The sequence below is a fragment of the Macrobrachium nipponense genome, chromosome 3, assembly GCF_015104395.2.
Source record: "Macrobrachium nipponense isolate FS-2020 chromosome 3, ASM1510439v2, whole genome shotgun sequence".
In the NCBI taxonomy this organism is placed as follows: Eukaryota; Metazoa; Arthropoda; class Malacostraca; order Decapoda; family Palaemonidae; genus Macrobrachium; species Macrobrachium nipponense.
In genome coordinates this window covers 43,768,037-43,794,186 of record NC_087202.1, presented here as the reverse complement: position 1 = coordinate 43,794,186, position 26,150 = coordinate 43,768,037, and the positions used below count along the sequence as shown (strand labels likewise).

At 42.3% G+C, this 26,150-nt stretch overlaps 1 protein-coding gene across 6 annotated transcripts in view; it reads left to right on the top strand.

Annotated features, from left to right (window-relative positions):
* Positions 1-26,150, top strand: part of LOC135221721 (protein lifeguard 1-like) — a 236,798-nt gene that overhangs the window by 18,319 nt on the left and 192,329 nt on the right. For all 6 annotated transcript variants that reach the window (XM_064259506.1, XM_064259507.1, XM_064259508.1 and 3 more), the window contains exon 2: positions 2,614-2,812. In XM_064259506.1, coding sequence (XP_064115576.1) covers positions 2,614-2,812 — 199 coding nt within the window. The remainder of the gene's footprint in view (positions 1-2,613; positions 2,813-26,150) is intronic.

The window sequence follows — 26,150 nt, the reverse complement described above, 5'->3', positions numbered from 1 at the left end:
AAATTTTCTTGCATCTAGTTAGCATAAAGGAATATCTAGATATACTTGACTTATATGAGACAAGGTTATTTTTCCTTATACGGCGTGTTTTTAGGTGGAAATATGACTTGAATATGTCTTGTTGTGATTGTGAACTAATTTTTTTTTCGTTAACAGATTACATTGGCGGCATGTTTATTTAGTGAAAAAAAAAATTGTGATTCCGTTCGCAATTTTCCTTTATGTCATCGTAATCAGAACTTTACATTATATATATCTTTTATCAGCATGAAACAAACAGTAAAATGTGTTCTTTCAAGTACAGTAGTTTTGGTTAAAATGATTTTATCTCGGGTTTTATCTACGGTTTGTCTGATGGCATACATTTACTGGAGTTTTATCCTAGTTGCCATTGCACGATAATGGTCATTAGCAGCTTGAACAGTTTGTTCAGCTTCAGATATAACTAGGTTTAAATTTAACAGTATGTTTCCCTGTTAATCTTTGATCTGTATTGATCTTTGATCTGTAGTGAATAAAGTTATTACATTAAGATATCTCAGTCCTATTCTACATAACGTCATTTTTAACAACTACGGTAATAGTGTACTATAGTACGATGATTGAAATACAAGCCAAATGGATGTTGTTATCAAATTCGGATGTACTTAGAAAAAAAGTTTTCTCGTTTGGTTGTTCATGGCTGTACGCATTTACGCAAGGAGCATAACATTAAAACCATACTTTCATCATTCTCTCTTGCTGCTTTTGAACTTATGTAACTAGAAGGTGGGATAAAGTTAGGCTATTGTAATTTGGTCTTTCATAAAATCGGATTATCGTAAGACGAATTATCGTGACTTGAACACTACAGCTACTGTACACTGTATAAAACCGTATTATATCTTTATATACTCTAGACACCCAAAGGATTAAAGCTAGGTTTTTTTCACTTTACAGTATTTATAATACTATAATATACTACACAGTGGTCCCCCATATTTGCAGGGATGCGTAACACACACACACACGCACACCCCGGTGAATAGTTAGAACCCGTGAATAGTTGGAACCCCTATAAAATGCTGAAAACAGCCTATTTTGTTAGTTAAAACTCAAGAAAAACCCACTAAAAAATTTTGTAGTTGTTTTTTTTTAATAGTAGTTTTATCACAAAAAGTGCATTTTATGATGAAATTGAAAAAAGAAAAAAAAAACAGGAATTTGTGGATGTTTCTCTTAGAAAAATACCACGAATGTGCAAATTTTCTGCGAATAATGCGGGGAAATGTCCCAGAGAGAAATCCGTGAATCCGGAGAACACGAATATGGGGGGTCCACTGTACAGTAAATTATATAGTACTGTACTGCATAAATATAATTTTACTCATTGCGGGATTACGGCGTCGTTCGACTGGTCTAGGGTGCTGTTAACTGGTACGTATAGTATTCCGAAAGAAAGTGTGCGGCAGCCGTAGACTTAAAAATCGCTTAGTGTCGAAAGTCGCTCAGCATCAGCAGCCAGGGACTGAACCCCTGCCGCTAACCGAGGGCCGCCTGTAGTTATATTGAACTCTTACACTTACCTCCCTTAGAAATTGAGGCGAGGGAAAGATTACATTTTCCAGAAATGAGTAGATGATGAAAACTCAGTGATTCAAAGTCAATTTTAATGATCATGGTAATCATTTATGTTCTCTGAATTGTTTCCAATGTTTCTGGACTCATAAAACATGTGTGTCATGTCAGGAACAAAAACAAATTTTATATCCTTGTAATCTAGAGCACTCTAGCTTGAGTGCTAAAAGATGCAGCAGTTAAAAAGAAACTTTTAACCTTTTGGAATCCTTCGTAATGTCATTCATATATTTTGTGCTGTTGCTGTCCTTTAAATACTACTAGACTTTGCTTTGACCAGTTCTCTGTCTTAATGCTTGTTAAAAAGGTTTCAAGACAAATGCAAGATTGTTTTTAAGAAAAGGACACTGATACAATTTGTCAGTTATTGTTTCACTCAGGCCTGATAGAAAATAGAGAAGGGAATAAGAAAATAATTCCATGGTTATGTATGGTACGTAATTATTTCTTGCAACTATTTTATAGACCTCATGAATGTTTTACATGTTGACATGTATGCAGGTACTACTGTGCTTTCCCTGTATTCGCAGGGGATGCGTACCAGAACCCCCCCCCCCCCCCAACCCCCCCCCCCCCACACCACACACACACCACACGCGAATAGTTGGAACCCCCTTATAAATGCTTAAAACCTCCTATTTTGTTAGTTAAAACTGGAGAAAAACCCACAAAAAAATTTTTATAACTTTTTTTAATAGTTTTATCACTAAAAGTATTTATGATGAAACTGATAAAAAAAAAAAAACTGAAATTTGTAGATATTTCTCATAGAAAAATACCACGAAACAGGATTTTCCGTGAATAATGGGAAATGTTTCAGAGAGAAATCCGCGAAACCAGAGAATGCGAATACTGTATAAAAATTCATTTTTATATGTAAGTTCCACTATGTACTTTACCTTCAGTGTCAGCTATTTTTGTATTTCAAGAAAGATTTCTGATACATATTCTGCTTGTAAAGAGCTTGCTAATGTTTTGCACTTATCCTTTTAACAGAATGGCAGCCCCATATCCTGTGGACCCAAACAAGGCACAGAATCCTGGTTGGGCAGTTCCCGGTGCCCCAAACCCAGGATATCCAAGCCAGCCTCCACCTAACATGGGATATCCACCACAGCCAGGAATGGGATACCCTCCTGCCAATCCTCCACCATACAGTGCTCAGGCCCCCTATGGAGGACAGCCTGGTGGTTATGTAAGTATTGTAGAAATAAATGTTTTCATTGCCTTGACTTGAAGTTGTGTTGTGAGTATTGTAGTGAAAATTTATTTGATTTTTTTTATGTTAAGTTTTTTAGACAGTGATTTTTTTTCATGAATGATAGAAATTGTAGTTAATAATATACGTATTAAGAACAAGTACATTACCATTCTAGAAACATTACCTGGAATGTCTTGTGTAGCCCCTAAATGATTTTCATTGTAGCCCAGGTACCTTCAGAGAAGATTAGAAAACCTATGAGGTAATCAAATTGAACATATGTATATAGGTTAGTTAAAAAGTTTTGAATTGCTAAAAATCCTTTTTTTTTTTTTTTTTTACACTGTGAAACATCTTCACAACTTCAGCAATAAGATTTCAGTCTTTGCTTGGCATATTACTTGAATTTTGAGGATTTGATAAGCTATATCTTTCTTTATTGTCCCAGTATTGAACATTGTGTTCTTTATAAGTCATGTATGAGTTTACTAGAGAAGATGTTTGCGCTTTGGAATTTCTTAACTGAACTTAGGTCATTGCATTTGGGATTAGGAAAGCAGTAACAGTTACTGCTTAGATTAATGGCGTTAGTTTTGTACAACAAAATCTTTTTGAACTGCTTAGCTGTAGGAAATCTAACAGGTTTTGCATGGCTATTATAACTTCCCTGTCTTAGGGATTTTCTCCTTTGCTTTCTCCTTTGCACCTTTAGCCTCAGCATCCTCACTTCCCTGCCTAACACTGGCCTCATTATTAGCTACTTCAGCCAGTTTGTTTGTCATCTCACACATTTTCCTATCCATTGCCTCCATCCCTGCAGCCAGCTGTTCCTTTATAATAATTACCAGGGACATCATCTTATAGATCTTCTGGTTCAAACTTGCTCCTCTTAACCTAACCCAACACCTTACAAACCTGCTCCCTCCACCGTAATCTCCAATTGTGTACCCTACTCTTATTCTAATCGAGCCCCATGTTGGGCGCCAAAAATATTACTGATGGTTTTGTTGCAATTCAACTTATGAAGTTAGTAATTATTGCTGATAATATAATTTTGATATTATGCAAGTACAAACTTTTAATCCAGTTCTTGTTGGAATCTTATTTTTAGGTTGTATGTATGTAGTTTTAAGTATTTTAGAGTACATATATGTAAGGTGAGGTATATAATATGGAAGATTGTGTTTGATGGTGTATTGAATCTTGTATGTAGGAATATTCTAACGTGCAAGCTGAAAACTGTTGTGGGCGTTTGGTTACAAGTCAGATGGTTGGTGGTGGGGAGTTTGGAAGTTAGTTGATATTTCCATACGAATAAGTATCAAATTTTTTGAAATTACATTTCTTTAATAAAATAAGAATTAATAAACATTACCTTAATATGTATAACTGAATCACGAAAGTTTGGAACGTGATAAATGCATAAATAAAGGAGTAAGCCACGAAGGAAAGATAAACAACCGAGTAGCTGTAAGATCTTAGGACTCAACGTCCTGTACTTAGCAGACAAATTGACTTACATGAGAATCTGAGTGTATAAGGAAAGGTCGTATAAATGACAGGGATTATAAGATTAGTACCTAGAATCCAACACACCTGGAGAATGAGTAACCTTTCCAAACAAGCTTAAATATGGGTACAATTTAAGAACAAAAAGATTAAGTCCAACTGCTCAGACAAATAGACAAGACAATTAAAGGATTATACAGGGCAGTAGCTGACCACATTCATATCTTGGTAAACAAAAACTTATTCACAAAACATATTAAACATACATATACAAAGAAAATATCTATAAGGCAACTAATTTGTATTTAAGTCTGTAGTTATATCTTTGAGGTTATTCTTAAACATGATACAGATACAAGGGTCTAAATGAAACAGGCCACGACTAATATTAAAATTACAATGGGAAGTAAGTTGTATAATGGCAGATTCCAAAAGATTTCATGATAAGATATCTTTTGATCTTGCAAATACTGAACTACCAATCCAATTTATCCAGTGGTTGTTTTCACTTAAATGAATATTGCATTGGATTTTTGCCCAGTTTTGACATTACTTATGCTGTTTTAATCTTACTTCTAAGCCTTTGCTCAACTGTCTGAGATAAAAGGAGGGGCAGTCCATTACACAGAATTTTATATATGTATTGTTGCTTTCCCTGGGGCCATTTTTTATTAACATTCCTTTTAGTGTGTTGTTATAGGAAAAAGAAGGTTGACCTTAAAGGATTTTAGCCATGATTTAATGGTTTCAAATCTGTTAAAATAAGGCAAACTGATAATGTTCTTAGAATTTTCTTTCTACATGTTACTTACACTATAAAACGTTTTATGGGCTTTATATAATACTTCCCATTGTAATAGATACTCTATATGAGACATGGTTATTTTATGTTATATGAAGTGTTTTCCCATTGTAATAGATACTCTATTTATATGAGACATGGTTATTTTACGTTATATGAAGTGTTTTCCAAGTTGAAATATCACTTCAAAATGTATCGTTTGTGAATGAAATTATTTTTTGTTCATGCAACTTACCTCACAGATATATATATATATAGCTGTATTTTCTGACGTCCGACAGAATTCAAAACTCGCGGCACACGCAGGGGGCGGCCAGGTGGTAGTACCCATTCCCGTCGCTGGGAGGCGGATATCAGGAACCATTCCCATTTTCTATTCATATTTTTTTCTGTTGCCGGTCGGTAAACAACTGTTTACAGACCTCCGCCTAGGATTTTTGGATTTGACTCGTACTTAAGTATTTGGATTGACTTTTGGTTATTGATTCTGGATTGTTGGATTGGCATACGCAATAGTGGATTTTTTTTTATTTTGGATTGGCTTTTCTGTAAACGTGATGTCTGGATCAAGTGCAGTGAGTTTCAGAGTGTGTGTGAGGAGTGATTGTTAGGTGAGGCTACCAAAATCATCGGTAGACCCCCACACAGTATGTATGGGTTGTAGGGGGCATGTTTGTTTGGTGGATGATCGGTGCAATGAATGTGATGGATTAACCGATGATGGGTGGAAGGTGTATGATTCCTGTCGGCGTAAATTGGAACGCGATAGGATTAGGAGGTCTTTCTCCAGGAGTGGTTCTACCAAAGGTAAGGGAACTAATATTTCTCCTGCTCTAACACCTGTAGATTTTGCATCTCCTAAACCTGTTGTTGCCTTCGGGCCCTGATTCTCTGATTTTGGAGTCTCTTCGTACTCTTGAGACTAAAGTGAAAGCCTTAGAAACTGGGTCTGTGCAAGTGTGTGATCGTGCCCCTAGTGTTGTGGAGGGGGCGTCAGATCGGCCCCATAATGCCTCTAGGCCTAGACCGCTATCGGACTCCCAGGAATCAGGGAGGGGATATGTCGAAAGCCGCAAGAGGGTTACGGGGGCTCCCCACCGATCTGGCGTCCCTTCGGCAGGCCTTGTTGCAAGTTCCCAGGCTGCCAAGGAGTGCGCATATCCTTAAGGACTGCTTTTCGTCCTCCGAGGCTTCCTCCCCGCGCAAGGGGTGGAGCGCTCGGAGAGACACTCGTCCGCTGAAAAGGACGTTTCGTTGTGAGGACGCTTCACGTCCTGTATCGCCAGTTTCGTTGCGCTCTTCTCCGGATGCGTATGACGCTTTTCCGCCTCAGAAGAGAGGTAGGATCTCATCCGGCGAGGACGCTGAGATGCGCTACAGTCGCTCTCTGGAGAAGCAGGTAGCTGTACCTGTGAGAAGGAAGGAGGCGTCCCCTCGCCCCTCGTCTTCTCGCAGGATCAGCCCTGCCCCCTCTGTTCATTCTTCTCCTACGAAGAACATTCTTTTGTCCCTTCAGGACCAGTTGTCAGCACTTATGGCTCAGAGGACTCGCCCAGCAGCAGTCGAGCCTAAGCGGAGGAAGGACCTTAGGCTGCCTGTCAAGAGGATGAAGCAGTCTCCTTCTCCCTCTCCTCGTTCGTCTCTTTCTCCGATTGCGTCTCGTTCGCCCGCTAAGAGAGCGGGTCGTCAGGACGCTTTCGTTCCCTCTCAACGTCATGGGCAGGCTGCTTGCCGTGACGCTCGAGAGGACGCTCAGGACGCTTTTGAGTACGCTCAGGACGCTTTTGAGGACGCTCAGCAGGACGCTTTCCAGGACGCTTCGGAGGACGCCGAGCAAGAAGACGACGTGCACCAGGACGCTCGTAGTGACGTGTCTCCTTATAAGGAGAGAGTTAAGACCAGCAAAGACACGCTTTCGTCTAAGTCTACCTTATCGTGTAAGAAGCGTAAGGACGCTTCTCTTAGTATCAAGGCGGCCTCGGGCGCTGTCAAGGACGCTCATCGCCGTCAGGACGCTCTGCCTCCTTCGAGCTGTAAGGTTCGCCACAAGGAAGGCAGCTTAGATGAGGCTTCTGCTATTAAGCAACGGGGGTCTTTGATAAAGGCCAGACCCGCTAGACGTACGCCCTCTCCGGAGGGGCGGTCTCCTATTCCTATTAGGGAAGAAGGAGAATTGAGTAGTCCTGCTGACTCGGTAGAAGAGGAACCTTCTTCTGCTTCTTCAGTTTCAGACTACAAGGTTCTTGTGCGGCTGTTGCATTCGTCCTTCGGGGACAAGTTCCAGCCTGCAGCTCCCAAGTCTCCTCCCTCGCAGTTTTCATCTTCCAAGTCATGTAAGACCCCAGAGTTTGTCGAAATGAAGACTTCGCTCTCCACTAAGAGGGCCTTCAAGAAACTCCAGGACTGGATGGAATGAAGGAAGGATCAGGGCAAGTCAACTTTTGCCCTTCCTCCCTCTAGACCTAGCGGTAAAGGGGGTATTTGGTATGAGACCAAAGGAGACGTGGGTGTGAGGATCCCTTCTTCAGCGCAAGGGGATTTCTCTAGCTTGGTGGACTCTCAGAGGAGGTCCCTCTTATCCACTGCCAAGGTGACTTGGACCCCTACGGAGACAGACCATCATTTGAAGGGGCTGCTACGGACTCTTGAAGTGTTCAACTTCTTGGACTGGTGCTTGGGAGTTCTAGATCTGCAATCTAGAAGCCCAGAGTCTCTGTTTGGGGGAGCTGTCCAGCGTACTATCGTGCATGGACAAGGCCGTCAGGGATGGTTCAGAGGAGCTTGTCTCTCATTTTGGGACTGCCTTCCTGAAGAAGAGAGCTTTGCTGTGTAACTTCACAGCTAGATCCGTTACTCCAGCTCAGAAAGCGGAACTGCTCTTTTCTCCTCTTACGAGCCATCTCTTCCCCCAGACTTTGGTTAAGGACCTGGCAAGTAGTTTGCAGGAAAAGCAACACAGGACCTTTTAGCCCAGTCCTCGAGACGTCCGGCAGTTCCTTCCACTTCTTCTTTTGTGCGACCTCCGAAGAAGGTTAAACCCTTTCGTGGGGCTCCTCCCTCGAGAGCAGCTCCTCGAGGGAGAGGGCTTGCAAGAGGAAGAGCTTCCATTAAACCCAAGCCATCTAAGTGAAACTTATGGCCTTCAGACACCAGTCGGAGCCAGACTCAAGATCGTGGAGCAGGGGTACAAGATCCCCTTTTTAGATCCTCCTCCTCTTTCCACGACTCCCAGAAACCTTTCTCCGTCATATCAGGGAGAAAAGAGACAAGTGTTGTTCGATCTTTCACAACAGATGATCGAGAAAAGAGCGGTGGAACAAGTCGCGGACCTGGGGTCTCCAGGTTTTTACAACAGGATTTTCCTAGTACCAAAGCAGTCGTCGGGTTGGCGTCCAGTCCTAGATGTAAGCAGGCTCAATCTTTTTGTGGAAAAGACCAAATTCACGATGGAGACGCCTCAGTCTGTTCTGGGAGCCTTGAGACCGGGCGACTGGATGGTGTCCTTAGACCTGCAGGACGCGTACTTTCACGTTCCGATCCACCCTCTTTCAAGAAAATACCTAAGATTCGTCTTAGGCAACAAAGTGTGGCAGTTCAGAGCCCTTTTTTTGGCCTGACCACGGCTCCGATGGTTTTCACCGTCGTCATGAAGAATGTGGCGAGGTGGCTACACTCTTCAGGGATAAGAGTTTCCCTTTACCTCGATGATTGGCTTATCAGAGCGTCGTCGAGAGAAAAGTGTCTGAAGGACCTGCAGTTAACGTTAGCCTTAGCGAAGTCCCTGGGACTTCTTGTCAACCTCGAAAAGTCGCATCTGACCCCGACACAGTCCATCGTGTATCTGGGGATTCAGATGGATTCAGTGGCTTTTCGAGCGTTTCCGTCCCAGGAATGTCAGCGGCTAGGCTTAGAGAAAATCTCAGCCTTCTTTGGGAAAGAAACTTGCTCGGAATGGATGAGTCTGCTGGGCACCATTTCCTCGCTGGAAAGGTTTGTTTCCTTGGGAAGACTGCACCTCAGGCCTCTCCAGTTTTTCCTTGCGGACGAATGGAAGGCCAAGGACGATCTCAATGCGATCTTGAGGATCTCAGAGTCGATAAAGAGCCATCTAAGATGGTGGCTCGATCCTCAGAAGCGTCAAGAGGGCTTGTCCCTAAGTCTTCTGAGCCCCGACCTAGTGTCATTTTCAGACGCTTCCATTGCGGGCTGGGGAGCAACACTAGGAGGGGAGGAAGTGTCAGGCTCCTGGAGAGGGGAACAGGCAGTCTGGCACATCAATGTCAAAGAACTTGCAGCGATCTTCCTGTCTCTGCAGTTCTTCGAAGAAAGATTGATGAACAAAATCGTTCAAGTCAATTCGGACAATACCACAGCCCTCGCGTATTTGAAGAATCAGGGAGGAACACACTCCAGGATTTTGTTTCACCTAGCGAAGGAGATTCTGCTGTGGGCAAAGGTGAAGAAGATTACGATCCTGACAAGATTCATTGCAGGGGTGCAAAACGTCAGGGCGGACCTTCTCAGTCGTCAGGACCAAATCCTGCCGACGGAATGGATCTTACACAAAGACGTGTGTTGAGATCTTTGGAAGTTGTGGGGACATCCTCTGGTCGACTTATTCGCGACGTCGAGGACGAAGAGGCTTCCTCTGTATTGCTCCCCGGTCCTAGATCCAGAAGCAATCGCTGTGGACGCATTGCTATGGAGTTGGACGGGCCTAGACCTGTATGCCTTCCCACCATTCAAGATCATGGGGGAAGTCATGAGGAAGTATGCGGCTTCAGAAGGGACGAGGTTGACCCTGATCGCCCCGATGTGGCCAGCGAGAGAATGGTTCACGGAGGTCATGTCTTTCGTGGTAGACTTCCCAAGGACGTTGCCCTGGAGGAAAGATCTACTCAAACAGCCTCACTTCGAAAGGTATCACCAAAACCTCTCCGCTCTGGGTCTGACTGCGTTCAGACTATTGAAAAGTTGGCCAGAGCGAGATTTTCTGCTTTTTCTTAGGAACGTGCAGAAATTAGCAGTCCCGACCATTAAGGGATACAAGAACATGTTGTCAGCGGTTTTTAGGCACAGAGGCTTGGACCTTTCTGACAACAAGGATCTTCATGATCTCTTGAAATCTTTTGAGATCTCGAAGATTCCTCAAGCGAGACCGCCTTCATGGAACCTTGACGTAGTTCTTAGGTTTTTAATGTCAAGTCCATTTGAACCTCTTCAAGCAGCATCTCTTCGGAACTTGACAAGGATGGCTCTTTTCCTAACTTCTCTGGTGACGGCGAAGAGAGTTAGTGAAATCCAAGCTTTTAGTCATCTAGTGGGCTTCAAAGGAGACAACGCTGTCTGCTCTTTGAGCCCAACTTTCTTGGCAAAGAATGAAAACCCTTCTAACCCTTGGCCGAAAAGCTTCGAGATCAAGGGTATGTCAAGTCTGGTGGGCCAAGAACCAGAGAGAGTCCTGTGCCCTGTCAGGGCTCTCAAGTTCTATGTTCATAGAACGAAAGAGGTAAGAGGTCCCTCAGGTAATCTCTGGTGCTCTGTGAAGAGACCGGAATTACCTTTATCTAAGAATGCTGTGGCTTTCTTCCTGAGGGACGTCATTAAAGAGGCTCATTCATCTTGCCAGAAGACTGATTTGAGCCTCTTACGAGTGAAAGCTCACGAAGTAAGAGCTGTCGCTACCTCTCTTGCCTTCCAAAAGAACATGTCAATCAAGGACATTCTTGATGGCACCTTTTGGAGGAGCAATTCTGTTTTCGCCTCACATTACCTAAGGGATGTGAGAACGATTTATGACGACTGGAATTCTCTTGGGCCATACGTTTCTGCAGACACAGTCTTGGGGGCTGGAGGTAGCTCTTTCCCTATCCCTTAGTTAGGTTTAGGTTAGTTTTTTAATTGTTGTGTTTTTGGTTTTTGGTGAGTCTTGTGTGAAGATCTCCCATCTCTTAGTTTAGTGTTCAGGGGGTCTTTGGCTAGTTGGTCAGGTGGTGGTCAGTTGCTTCATAGCCCTCATATATATGGTTCGATGGTCTTGTCACGTTGAGGTCACGTCCCCGTTGACAGAGCATCCAGAGCGCACCAGCACTACAGGTCTCCACCTGGCTGGCAACTCTGATTAAGCAGAAGCAGGCTTAAGTGACAGTAATCACAGAGTCTACTTTGCTAACAGGTGAGGAACCAAGGTGTACATCATCTACTTAATTTAAGTTTCCTACAAATCCTATTCTGTCTCTTCCCACCATCCGAAGGTGGGATTCAGCTATATATATATCTGTCAGGTAAGTTGCATGAACAAAATGTTTTTGTTATAATACAATTAAGTTTGTTCATACTTACCTGGCAGATATATATATAGCTGTATTTTCTGACGTCCGACAGAATTTCAAAACTCGCGGCACACGCAGGGGGCGGCCAGGTGGTGGTACCCATTCCCGCCGCTGGGAGGCGGATATCAGGAACCATTCCCATTTTCTATTCATATTTTATCAATACCACTGTCTCCTGAGGGGAGGAGGGTGGGCACTCTAATTATATATATCTGCCAGGTAAGTATGAACAAACTTAATTGTATTATAACAATAACATTTTTCGTTAGTAGATGGCACTGAGGGTATGTTTATTGCATAAACAAAAATCAGCGGATTCCGTTCAAGATTTTCACTTGATCTCATCAGAATACTACGAGATTCAAGTATTTATCTTTTATTGGAGTGAAAACAGTAAAATATGTTCTTTCATGGCCAATAGCTTTGATTACAACACGTTTCTCTTAAATTTTGTTTATGGTAGAGTTGATGGTACGATACCGAAGTTTGCGAGGGTTTCATTCATGTTGCCGATGCACGATAATAGTCGTTAGCGGATAAACATTCTTTCCTCAACTTAACCTAAAACTTACAGATTAAATTTAGCAGTACGTATATACCCTTGCCAATCTTTTCTCCATAGTGAGTAAGGATATGGTAATGTAAAAATATATCAGTCCTATTCTCCTTAACATCATTTGTAACATAAGTTTGCTAATTTTTTACAATCGTACAATGGTTGAAATGCAAGCAAAAAGGCTGCTGTTATCGGATTCGGTTGTTCATAGCAAATCAGCTGTTTCTGGCAGTATGCATTTTCAAGACAAGTATATCATTATTAATGATACTTTTGGCATTCTCTTTTACTTTTTTTAAACTAAACCAGAAGATGAGATAGATAAAGAGAGGGAGGAAAAAAGGTTAGCCTAACTAAAAAATGGAATAGATAAGGAGGAGGAAAAGAGGTTAGCACATCCAGGAAGATGCCTTCCACTGGTTATCCATTAACATGTGGGATTGGCTACAGGTGCGACTACTTAGAGACCCCTTGGACTCCCTTGAACTGCCAGCATATCTCCTCCCAAGGGGAGTATGACAGGGACTAAAGGTGTAGGTTATCCACTACTCCTTCATGAAGACACCTTTTCAGTGGCTGGCTGTTGAGACCTGGATTAGTCTCTCAATATTGAGGGGCAACTACCTGGGGACAAACCCTCTCAGAATCCCTTGGACCACTGGACCACCCATATGTCTCCTCCCAGGTGAAGTGGAGTATGACAGGGACTTTAAGTCTAGGATGTCTGAAGGGCCAAATAGTCACCACCTTCATATGCTTCCATGAAGATGCCTTTCCAGTGGCTGTCTGTCAATACCGATACCTGGGAATATGCAACAGGTTCAACAGAGGGGCAATTACCTGCAGTAATTCTCACCAGTCTCCCTTGGATGTTCAGTATGACTTCTCCCAGGGGTGGGGGAGTATGTCGGTAATTTAGGTATAGGAGAACTGGTGTGCCAGACAATCGCCTCCTCTACAACACAACACTCACTTTCAAGGTTAATTTCTATTAACCTGGACACAGGACTGGCATTGGCATGGGAAGGAAGTGAGGGAGCCAGGCATGGAAGCATGTGGATAACATTATAGGGCTAGTAGTAGGAGGGAAAATAAGGAATGTGCTGACTGTTCTTTTTCAGTGTTTTCTCGTTAGCATCATATTTCCTGCAGAAAGTAGTCTTTGATTGCTTTCTTGTTATGATCTTCACCTTAGACGTATTCGATGTCGACAGTGGGTGCTCATGGATGCTTTTCAGTGCTAATGGGCACTCTTGGGCGCATCAGGACTCTGGCACATCTGGAGTTAGCGCATATAGACTTTGGCACACATGTACTCTGACACATGGATTAGGCGCTCACACCACTGGCGCCTCTGTTCAGAGAGCTTTTGGGAGCTTTGGCACTAATAGGCGCTTTGGCTTATGTACGAGCCACTGTCAAATGATCGATGGCACTAGTGTGCGGCATTGTCATGCTAAAGTGAGCACTTCCGGTTGCTTGTAGGGAGGAACGTTCACAAACTTCACATCAACCTAAATATACTGCCGAAGCGATTAGTATCCCAAAGCAGTTGGTTACTACTGGGACAGACTCTCCGCCGACGATAACATCTTCCATAAACGCCAATCTCTCCTACTACTTTTGCCCTTACACTTTAATTCACTGCAAAGGAAAGTGCGAGGGTTAATTTAATATCATTTAGCAACTGTTTGCAAGACTAGATCTGGTAAACAAAATGTGTCAATCTTTGTCCAAAATGAATGATGTAATAATCCAGAATGACTTCTAAGCAAACATTGATTGAAGAATTTACTAGAGCCTACACCTTGTAAACATTATTGATGTAATATTTTGCTTAAAGGAATGACACATGATACAAGAATAAAGTTTTATAGCAAAACTATATTCGTGGCTCACAATAAATCTATGAATGACAACCATTCATGAATTACTGTTAAGGCAATTGTTTAATGATGTCATCGATATAAAAAGGTTTATGGATTAGGTGAATGGCAAAGGATACCAGAATACTTTTAGGACAAAACTATATCATCAATTCCCATGAAGTGGACTATGAATGACAATCATTCATGAATAACTTTTAAGGCAGTTGTTCAATAACATCTAGTGGAAAGCCTACTCTGTAAACAGCATTGTTCATTCGTTCATTTGGTTTTATGTACAGACCTCCACAGGGATGATTCCCTCTCTGGCAGGCCCTTGTACGTTCTCTAAATAAGTTGCTTCTTATATTTTAATTATAATTGTTTTGGTGTTTTCTCATCAGTATCATAGCTTTTGAAGCATAGGAGGTTCTTTAGTTCTGTTTTAAACTGGCTTTCTTCTTGTATGATCTTCACTTAGGCAGTATTTTGTTGTATAGTCTTGGTACGCAATGTTCAAATGCTCTCTCACCTGATTTACAATTTGTTCTAGGTTCAAATAGCTTATATGTATGGTTCACTTGCATGCCTGATCTCAATAATCATTTCAGGTCTAAAGAAACGTAAGCAATCTCTTAGATATGTAAAAATATTTTAGCCTATGATACTAGAATTACTTTTTAGGACAAAATTATGTCGGAGTTTCACAGGAAGTTTACTGTGAATGACGAACATTCATGAATTACTTTTAAGGCAATTGTTCAACAACGTCTAGTGATTAGCTTTCTCTGGAAACATCATTGATGTAAACATTTTGTCCAAAGATATTAGAATTACTTTTTAGGATAAAACTATATCGGCAGCTCAAGGAAGTCTACTATGAATGACGACCATTCATGAATTACTTTTAAGGCAATTGTTCATCGATGTTTTGAATAGCCTATTATCTGTAAACATCATCAGTGAAACATTTTGGCTAATGTAAGATACAAACGTTATTCTCCAGAGCATAAGTAGTAGCTTTTAGCCTAAAAGAATGATGAAACATTCGAATACGTATCACTTAAAAGCCATAAACAGTATTAGAGTACTATTACATATTCTCGGAAAACACTCTTAGAGAAATTGATGATAATAAGTGGTAAACAAAATAATGTAAAGTTTAACCTAAAGTTAAGTCGTAGAGTACAAGAATTACATTTAGAGCCGACTATTATCATCAGCTCGCAGTAAACCAAAGCTTGGTTGACGAATCAACTCAATAATAACAAAACAAGAAAGAATTCATCTTGAGATTCCATGAAGGTTACTAAATATGTGTTCCAGTGAGTTGCATACCACTGAAATCCACTTAAATGACTGGAAAATAATGAACCGTTAAGATATCGCGATCACAGGTGGTTAACCCATGGCAGCAGGAACAAACCTGAATTTTCTGCTTACCATCATTCCTATTCTCCCGCTAGTGGTCAGGACGGTTCCTACACAAGGGATTGAAGCATTACCTGTGAAATTTTGAATTCAAGCTGCTTTATAAGTGGAACTTAAAGCTATGTAACTACTTGGTAAGTTACTTAAACAAAAGTAGTACTACGTACTTGCTTTTGGTAGGTGAGTTTGGGGGGTCTCCCAACTAACTTTCCCACTACCAGTTAATCACTATGTTAAAAGCTTCTCATGTTGAGAAAGAGTCTTATGTTAAATGTAGGAATTACTTTTCAAATTTGATATTTTAAACAAGGCAAATAATGGTTTGATAATTTCAAAGTTTTCTATGAGCCTGTTCAGGATTGTGTTAGGTGTTAGGACATGAGGTGAAATAATTTTATGTAATCAATTAGGTATGAGGCATTCTTAGATAACGTATATGGTGGTTCCCCCATATTTGCGGGGGATGCGTACATGCCCCCCGTGAATAGTTAGAACCCGCGAATAGTTGGAACCCCCTATAAAATGCTTAAAACCTCCTATTTTATTAGTTAAAACTCGAAAAACCCACTAAAAATTTTCATACCTGGTTTTTTTTATAGTTTTATCACAAAAAGTGTATTTTATGGTGAAATTGATTAAAAAACCAGGAATTTGAAGACATTTCTCATAGAAGAATACCGCAAATAGGCAAATTTTCCATGAATAATTTGGGGAAATGTCCCAGAGAAAATCCGCGAATCCGGAGAACGCAAATACGGGAGGTCCACTGTAACTCCCACTATATGTGAATTAGTTACTACTGTGTTAAGATATTTCTTAACAATTTAGGGTTTTGTTTAGCTCATTGTAATTAGGAATCAACTTTAAAGGGTCTGTTGGAAGTTCTCAAAATATGGTAATCATTGATTGTTATTGCATTGCATACATTTGTGAAGTTTTCCTGGTAGTGTATACAGTTTGCATGACTTACGCAAAACATGATGCTAAGGAAAATGTTAGTGGCCGGCTTAAATAGGTATAAATTGGCTGCATTGCTCCTGAAATCCAGGTAGAAAGAAAATGAGTTCAGCTTGCCTTGCTGGTAATTTTGGAAGAGTTGGTAAAGTATTGGGAGTTGTAAGGGAAAATTCTTCTGATTTGTAACTATATATACAAACAGTTTCCTTTGGATTCTCTCTCTTATAAATTTAGGGCACGTGCATAATGTCCAATTTCTTCTGTTAGCAGGAGATGCTATAATTTTTTTTTTTCTAAGATGCTGGAAGATCATATGGTTTGAATGTCTTGATAATAGAATTTCAATGTAGTTTGAAATAGCATAAGAAAAGCATTTTGCTACTTAGAGAGGTATTTCTTGGATGGATGGTATGTGATATAAAAAAAGCTTGTCATTTAGAGAGATATAATTATTGGAAAGCTTGAATTATCGTTATGTTGCATAAGAAATTTAGACTTTTTGACACTGTTACACAAGATTTGCAATCTTGCATGAACATAATATATCAGCATTTCATACTTGAAAGTAGGAGCAAAATTAGTGGATTAACATATGAATAGTAGTGTGTTCAACTACCAAAGGAGCTTTTCAAAATCAAGCTGTTAACTACATATGTTAATTTATCGTTAGAATTACCACAAACTTATCTTTAGCTGGTGTGTTGGGAGCCATTGATGAGTTTCTTGGTAACGTAAGAATCCTGTGTACTAATAGTATAGACTGTAGTAGGTCAATAGTTGTATAAATTCTTCAAGTTACATATAGAAAAAGTAGAATGAAATTTTGAAAATAGTACCCAGTACCTTGACCAATATTTGACCTTTTTACATGGAGTAGCTCATATGTTGCTACAGTAGTTTTCCGATATTGTAGTGGCAACACTTCTGAGATGATCGGCTTTGAGATGGGTATCAGTCATAAAATACTTAACTGTTGGTATATGTTATATTAAACTTTGTTCAACACTTTGAAGAGAGAGGTGTGGGCATGAATAAAGTATATTAAATTATTTGTGTTATCATCAATGATGCGGACAGGAATTTAGGAAACCTTAGTTTTTGTACATGCAACTTCCCCGGCAGATAATACTTAGCTATAGTCTCCGACGTCCCCGACAGAATTTCAAATTTCGCGGCACACGCTACAGGTAGATCAGGTGATCTACCCTCCCGCTGCTGAGTGGCGTGACTAGGAACCATTCCCGTTTTCTAATCAGATTTTCTCTGTCGCCGGTTCCAACAACACCCGTTGTTGGTTCTTCCTGATTTAGATTTTGTTTTTCGCTTGCCGTGGATCTTTTGGCCTGTCTTTTGGTGACGTATTGGATCATTGGCTTGGCATACACTTTTGTTAACTTTTTATTTGGATTTGCTTTTTCTGATTCTCTAATGCGTCTTGACGCTAGTACTGTATTTAGAATATGTGCGATGAATGTGTAAGGTGAGACTACTGAAGGGTTCGGTAGATCCTCACACTGTAGAAATGAGTGTTCTATTAATAATCCTTGTGCTGAATGTGAGATTTTGAATGAGGAAGAAGTCTCTTTCTTCTTTGAGGAAGTTAGAGAAGAACAGGGTTAGGAAAGCTTTGTCTAGAAGCTTCAGTAGGTCTCGTACTAACGAGCTAGTTGAGGATGCTTTAGAACCTAACCGTAATGTAGTTGTTGCAACCTCTCCTCCATTTTCAGCCCCTTCTCCCTTCTTCGAACCTGCGGATTCGTCTTCGAGATGGCTGACATGAAAGCCGCTATTCGCAGGATGGAATTGCAGTTGCTTGCAATGGAAGGTAAGAGTGGTGTGGGAAGTGTTTTGTGTAGTGTTCCCAGTGTAGTGGAGGGGGCGTCTGATCGGCTCCGCAACGCTCCCAGGTCTAGACCTCTTCCAAACTCCCAGGCCCAGTGGAGGAGGAATGTCAAAAACCGTAAGGAGGTTGTAGAGAATCCCCACCGGTCAGGCGTCCCTTCGGCAGGCCCTGTTGTCTCGACCCAGGCTGCCATGGATCGCCACAGGAAAGGCATCCTTCAGAAGTGCTTTTCGTCGTTTGCTTCGACTTCTCCATGGCGCGGATAGAGTTCGGCTGAGGAGTCGCGCCCTTTGAAGAGATCCTGGAAGGTGCCCAGCAGTATTTTGGACTCCAGGCCGGAGCGATTCCCTGAGGAGTCGCCGTATGACTCTAAGAGAGCCAGGAGATTCCAGGACTGCCCTGCTTCTCGTGTGGCTCTTCCTCCTCTCCGAGGCCTCTCTCGCCTTCTCCTGAAGTCTGCTAAGCGCATTCTTGTGGGCCTTCAGGAGCAGCTTACAACGTTGATGGGCGCATTGGATAGGGATCCTCCTCGCAGGAAGTACATCGCGCTTGCGATCAAGAGGTCAAAACTTCTCTCTCGATCGGAAGACCTCCCTTCTCGCAAGAGACAGGCTTCTCGGGACAGGAGCCATTCTCTGAGAAGTTCTAGGCGCCGCTCTCCTGTTAGGCGCTCTTCTCCTGTTAGCTGCACCTCCTCTAGCATGCGCGCTCCTCTTGGTAGGCGCTCTTCTCCCAGCAGGCGCTCTTCTCCTGGCAGGCGCTCTCCTCCTGGTAGGCGCTCTCCTCCTGGTAGACACGCCTCTCCGCGCAGGCGCTCTTCTCCTGGCAGGCGCCTTACTCCTGGCAGGCGCTTTTCTCCTGGCAGGCACTCTTCTTCAAGCAGGCGCCTTACTCCTGGTAGGCGCTCTTCTTCGGACAAGATCCAAAAAAGCAGAAACGCCTCTCCTACGTTGGGGACTGCGCTACCGGGGGGACCTTTGGGTCCTACCTGACGTAAACCCAGTCATTGAGGAGGGATCCTGCCCCATCCTTGATTTCTACGGGAATCGAGAGGACCACCAACCGATGATCGTCTGACGAATTCGGTGGGGGTTTCGCAGAGTGCTTAGAATTCTGCGGAATTTCTAGCACTCGCAGTATTCGAGTTTTTTACGATCTCCTAACACTTAGGCGAAACCACGGTCCAAAGTGAGCTAGACGAGAATCCCCGATAATTATTACCACGATATTCGGGAACCTCGCCGAATGCTCGAATTCCTGGAATAGGTTCTGTCATGTAAGTGGGTTAGCCCCCATTGACAAGATCCAAAAAGGTTCTGTCATGTAAGTGGGTAAGCCCCCATTGACAAGATCCAAAAAGGTTCTGTCATGTAAGTGGGTAAGCCCCCATTGACAAGATCCAAAAAGCTTCTGTCATGTAAGTGGGTTAGCCCCCATTGACAGTCTAGCGTTTGGAAGAAGACTGCTGCTGAAGGAGAATATCTCACAGTAGGCGACCAATCCTGGAATAGACATCCAGTTTGGCTTGAACTGTCGTCTTCGGTATTCTGTTCACCATTGAAGCTTTCCTTTGGGGAAGACTTCTCCTTCACTCTCTTGACTAGAGAACAAAGGCGGTCGATCTCCAATCCTTATTCTCATTCCTCGAAGGGAAAAGAATTTAGGATGGAGGTCATTTTACAGAAAACTACAAATATACTACGTATATTACCCTCGTGACATGATTTCTGTTAAGCAGTTGAATTGTCTGGGGTGTAGGCGCATACCGTAGTTAACTCTACGGATTGTGACCGAGACGACTAGTATCCTAATTGAACTGCAACTTGGGGCTCCCTGTAACCTCCCGGGAGTTACCAGTTTCGATTTTAGATACTTATGGTACTGTCACGACAACACCAACTCGGCTTTTGTATTTACCGAAATCCGTTTCGCTTAAATATAATTGCTGGAGCATATTTTTATGCTCGATGGTTTTAGCTGAACGCATTCCTTCGTGGAATGGATTACCTGGCAACTCAGGATGACGAGTTAGCGAGAGCTAACTGTGTATGGGACTGCTGTCACTGCGATAGCAGCTCAGTACCAGCTGGCTCTCCGAGATGCACGGTCGGTTATGTCTCTCTCCCCTGCAATGATTGACTGCTGAACCGTATCTCTGCCCAACAATCACGGACTTAGGTCTCTGATTAACGGGGATTCTCACATACATGAATGACCATCTACTGCTGTGACGCTCTATTTCATCGCCTTCGACATTGCGAGAATTTTCAACAGAGATATCTCTTGGACTCTTTCATCTTTCTGTTTACCGCACTGTAACAGAAGTCTGTACTAGTCTCCCGCTGCATCGCTCTGCGATAATGCGGAATGTTTTTCTTCCGTCATCTGAGTTTGTCTTCAAAAATATCTCGTATTCGTAGGTGTGCAATTGTTCATTGTTCACCCCGAATTAACAGATGTATCGGAAGACATCGCCTACTCCCTGACCTGACAGCTCTGCTTCCAAATGTTCAGCCCATGAGAAGCAGTTCTTCAGGCAGTACTTCCCTGTGTTTTCATTACTGAAAAACGCCCAGCTTTCATAGCAACTACAACTTCTCACCGGACAGCAATGAAATAGCGGTTAGCGTTTTCAGTCATTTGTAAGCACGGGTTCAGAATCTTGAGAATCCTTCTCTCGATTCGGCTGTGAAGACGTAGGTTGCATTCACTGTCCTCCACGTCTTCAACAGCACATAGTGTTGTTTCTCCTTAGCTGAGATTCAACTACTATGAGAATGTCGTGCCATCAGGGACCTTGGTCTCTAGAAGGCAATTGACTTTTGCCTGTTGGGCACATGCCTTAAGAGAATCTTCACCTTGCCGTTCGGCATCGGTGACAAACAAATATACGATTTGTATGGTCTCTTGGCATAACCCTTCAAAGGCGAAGGTCACGTGACTTGCTCGGATGCTTGGACAACTTACCTCACTACCGAATGCAGTCTGTCGGCAGCTGCCAGAGCGCCCGAGTCCGTTACGAACTACGCTGTGGACTTAGTTTGGTTGTTCCAGATCAATAATTACTTCGTTTTAATAGCTTGTCCCAGTACCCATACCATCAACACCCACCATGGGGTGTCGGTGTCCTATCCACTACCGAGAAGAAGAACTTCGCTGCATGGGGATAGGAGAGTGCGAGACACCTCGCTGCAGACGGATAGACCAGTATGGGTACTGGACATCACCGAAATCAAGAAGAGGGATAGGTCATGCGACTATTCCCTTCTTTTCCTCTGAGGGAACTGCATAACTTTTCCTGCAAAGTCAAGCATCCAGGGGATGGCAATCCGTGACGCTCTATTTCATACCGAACTTCGTAGCGAAGACTTGGAACCCTTCGGTCCCTGGCGATCGGTTCGAGTCCTTCACAATCCCCTCCCTAATGGACTTCACCGCCTTCGATACGAAGGAGATGCTGCTTTGTCCGCAAGAACTTCTCCGTGGTGTAGGTACTGAAGGTAGGGGTCTGGTCTAACCAGACCACATCCACTTCCTTCTACCTTCGAGATTTTGCCCACAGGTCCTTGGATTCTTTTTCCTTGGGACCCGTGGTGGCTGCTCAACACGTTGTGTAGCTAACCCAGACCCTCGCAGGCTGAACAGCATCGAGTCCTGGTGTGACTATAAAAATTGATGAGTGAATGAGAGAGTGGCTGGCTCCTCTTCCCATCTTTTTCTCCCCCTCTACCTGTGGGTGGAATGGTTCACAGAGGTACTGGAATGAATGATAGATTTTCCCAGATCCCTTCCACTCAGGAGAGATTTGCACAAACAACCCCACTTCGACAGATTTCACAAAACCTCCCAGCTCTCAACCCAACTGCCTTCAGACTATCGAAAGACTTGTCAGAGCGAGAGGCTTTTTGCTCAAGGCTTCTAGGGCTATCGCCAGAGCCCGTAGGGTGCCTACCTTGCGAGTCTTCCAGTCGAAGTGGGAGGTGTTTAGGAGATGGTGCAAGACGCAGAAGGTATCCTCATCCTATACCTCTGTGACAGATATTGCTGACTTCCTTCTCTTTTTAAGGGAAAATTGTAACCTAGCCGTGCCGACAATCAAGGGATATAGGAACATGGTGACCGCGGTTTTTCAGGAACAGGGACCAGAATATCTCGGAGGATAAAGACCTTCATGATCTTATCAGATCTTTTGAAACCACGAAGAAGAAGACCTCTAGGCCTCCCGGTTGGAACTCGGATGTAGTCCTGAAGTATCTGATGTCCAATAAATTCGAACCTCCTCAAGCGGCTTCTTTCAGAGACCTTACTAGGAAGTCTCTGTTCCTTATGGCTCTTGCTACTGCGAAAAGAGTTAGTGAGTTACAGGCTTTGGACGGCAGAGTGGGGTTCAAAGGGGGGTCAGCGATCTGCTCCTTTAAACCCTTACTCTTAGTAAGAATGAGAATCCCTCTAAACCGTGGCCCAGAAGTTTTGAGGTAAAGGGGCTCTCGTTTTTAGTGGGAAAAGAGTTAGAAAGCTCCCTATGCCCTGTCAGGATCTTGAAATTCTATTTAGAAAGGAAGAAGCTGAAGGGCAGCCTAGAGAGTTGCTGGCGTTCAGTCAGAGATCCCAGAAGACCTATTTCAAAGAACGTACAGGCTTTCTTTTTGAGAAGTGTCATAAAGGAAGCACATCTGGCATGTGAAGAAGAGCAGTTTAGGCTCCTTAGGGTGAAAGCTCATGAAGTGAGGGCCATTGCTTCATCTCTGGCCTTTCAGTAGAATATGTCTCTACATGATATAGTTGCGTCTACGTTCTGGAGATGCAATTCAGTGTTTGCTTCCCACTATTTGAGAGACGTTAAAGTGACGTAAGATAAGTGCTTCTCTTTGGGGCCTTACGTATCTGCGGATTCAGTGCTGGGACAGGGAGCTGAAACTAATCCTTTTTAATTTAGCTATTCTTAATTTTAAGTTGGTATTGTGTTTTTTATGGTTGTTTGGAAGAAGGGTTAGGTTGTACCCCCTTTCAATGGTTAGTTCTAACACAGGTTAGAATTGGTCAAGTGGTCGGGATTGGTTTTGTGCTCCTTGAAATTGCCAGAGGTATAGGTTCTGTCATGTAAGTGGGTTAGCCCCCATTGACAAGATCCAAAAAGGTTCTGTCATGTAAGTGGGTAAGCCCCCATTGACAAGATCCAAAACGGTTCTGTCATGTAAGTGGGTAAGCCCCCATTGACAAGATCCAAAAAGCTTCTGTCATGTAAGTGGGTTAGCCCCCATTGACAAGATCCAAAAAAGGTTCTGCCATGTAATTTGGTAAGCCCCCATTGACAAGATCCAGAAGAGCTCTCAGTCATAGGTCTCTACCTCGCTGAAGCTCTTGAGGCATGCAGACTCATAGACAGTATCAATGAAGTCTTCTGCCCAATCAGGTAAGAACCAAGGTTTTTTATAACCTACAACATATGTTGTTTCCTGTTTTTATATATTTATTTAGCTGTCTCTTACCCTCCACCAAGGGTGCCAATCAGATAAGTATATATCTGCCGGGGAAGTTGCATGTACAAAATTGATATTGTTATGATACAATAAAGTTTTGTACATACTTACCCGGCAGATATATCTTAGCTATAGTCTCGGACATCCCCGACAGAATTTAAAATTTCGCGGCACACGCTAAAGGTAGGTCAGGTGATCTACCCTCCCGCCACTGGGTGGCGGGACTAGGAACCATTCCCGTTTTCTAATCAGATTTTCCCTTCCACCTGTCTCCTGAGGGGAGGCTGGGCGGGCCATTAATCGTATATATCTGCCGGGTAAGTATGTACAAAACTTTATTGTATCATAACAATATCATTTTCTTTTATTTTAAAGATGGTACTCGGCTAATTTAATATTGACTGCATTATTAAATATTTGTAAATAAATATGTATAATAGAAGTAGGTTAATGTTCTTGGTTATTTGGAATTAATTTTACCAACTGTTACGATAGCTACTAGAACACGCTGGTCATGCTAGTGCACGTTTAGTAGTAAATGTGAAAAAATTAAGATTAGGTGGCTGAAGTCCCTTATGACAGTTCCTGTCTAGTTTACTTATCCCCCACCAGGTCAGTTGAGTGTTTACCTTACATATTCATTTCGTAAGTTGGTTTTTTTTTGGCTTTTTTCATGGTAAAGTGGTTGCATTTCATTTGTTTTACCATACACATAAAATGTCTGTCATCAGCAGTATTAGAGATAAGTCTTGTCATAACAGGATGCATTTCAGGGAATGACTTGCAATGTAGATGACAGATGTAATGAGTGCATGTCTTGCACAAAAGAGGTAATGTGTAAGCTTATGTTGAATACAATAAATGAAGAGAGTTCTATAGATTGTGTAAGCAACTTCGTAGATCATGATTTAACACTTTGAGAGGTAAGGCATTGGTTGGTACTTGTATGTAGCCCCTCCTCTGGGATGCCCTGGGATACAAAATGGGAATGCTTCCTTACCAGGGAGCCAAGAGGTATTTTGGGAAGAGGTTCTGTGTACTCTGACTCCTGCCCCTCATGTGACGCCGATTGCTTGTTTTAAATGTTCGCCAAAAGAGCGTTTTGGTAGGAGGAAAGACATAGGCTTTCATTGTATGTCACCTTCTCCGTCGCCATCTTTTAAGTGTCTTGGATGTTAGACGCCCAGTTAGGTCTACACTTATAAATGTGTATGTGAAACTGGATGTTAAGGTAAACCTGTAAGTTTCAGTATTGTGCTTATTCCTGCTGTTCTTTCTCCTGATTGTTATTTCTCTCAGGAATTGAATTTTCTCCTTTTCCTCCATTTTCTTCTAGAATTCCTTTATTCTTGTAGGAGGGTAGTGCCATCAAAGCAACTTACTCAGTGCACTATAGACATTACTTCAGGTTTTTTGTAAGTTTATTAGTGCACCTGCAAGGTTTTCCTCCCGTTACACCTTTAAAACTTTTTATTTTTCATTTCCCTGTCAGCACTGAATGACCTCTTAGATCCCAGTGCTGGGCCTTTGGCCTGAATTTTATGTCTCCTTCCCTTGATCTCAGAAATCTTTTACCTACTTGTGACATTTCTTTTTCTCTCTCTCAGCTCCAGTTTTAACTGTTTGTACGTACTTAGATTTCACCTGATTCTTGTTCTGCGTATATCAGCAGCTTTTGTGCTGTAAACATTTCTTGTCCTCCTGTTTCCATGCAGACAGAGAATATCAGTAATTACTGCTAAGCTTGATAACCTTATTACCTGTTTGGTTAGGAGAGAAATGCACAAGCTTACAAGGGTTGAGTCATCGACAGTATCATTGCACTTCCCCATCTCTGCCAAGTTGCAGAGTGCTGTCACTGACAGGCTGACCCTACCTGCATATGTGATGGCCATTCACTTTTTTCCAGTGTCGCAGTTGTCTTGTTTACCCCTGCATGAAGTGTTGTTGCCTCTCTCCTTTAGTTCAGACAATGGGTGATTTACTGCCAGATGTGCGATTTCTGCTGCCACAGATGCACCTGGTTGTCTTGATGATGATGATACGTAATGATTGAGACTCCTCCCTCAGCTTTTAAAAAACTTTTTTTCTAAACTTTGAACCAAAGGAGCTTCATGGTTTCCTCAGCTTTTTACTGACATTGCTCCTGTTGAACGATATTCCCTCCTTACAGCCACAGGAGCTGCTTTGGCAGTGCTGGTATGAAAGCATCCCTTTAGAGATTTGGTTAAGGCTAGAATTGATGTGATTGCCCATTCTTGAGTACACAAGGCAAGTTTCATAAATGTTTCTTTTACAATTCCCTCCAATTATGAGATCTCAAAGTTTTTTTTTTTTTTTTTTTTTTTTTTTTTTTTCCATAGTACAGTCTATGCCTCCTACTCATCCTCCTCTTGGTAAGGATGCTCACCTTTGTAACTTCTCTAGACCCTATGAAACTAAAGGTTTGGATACAAGGATGCTGTTTGTTTTAGTCTGAAGCAGAATATCTTCAATGCTCTTTGTTTCACCTTTTAGAAGCATTATCTCTGCTGTAGCAAAATCCTTAAATGAATTT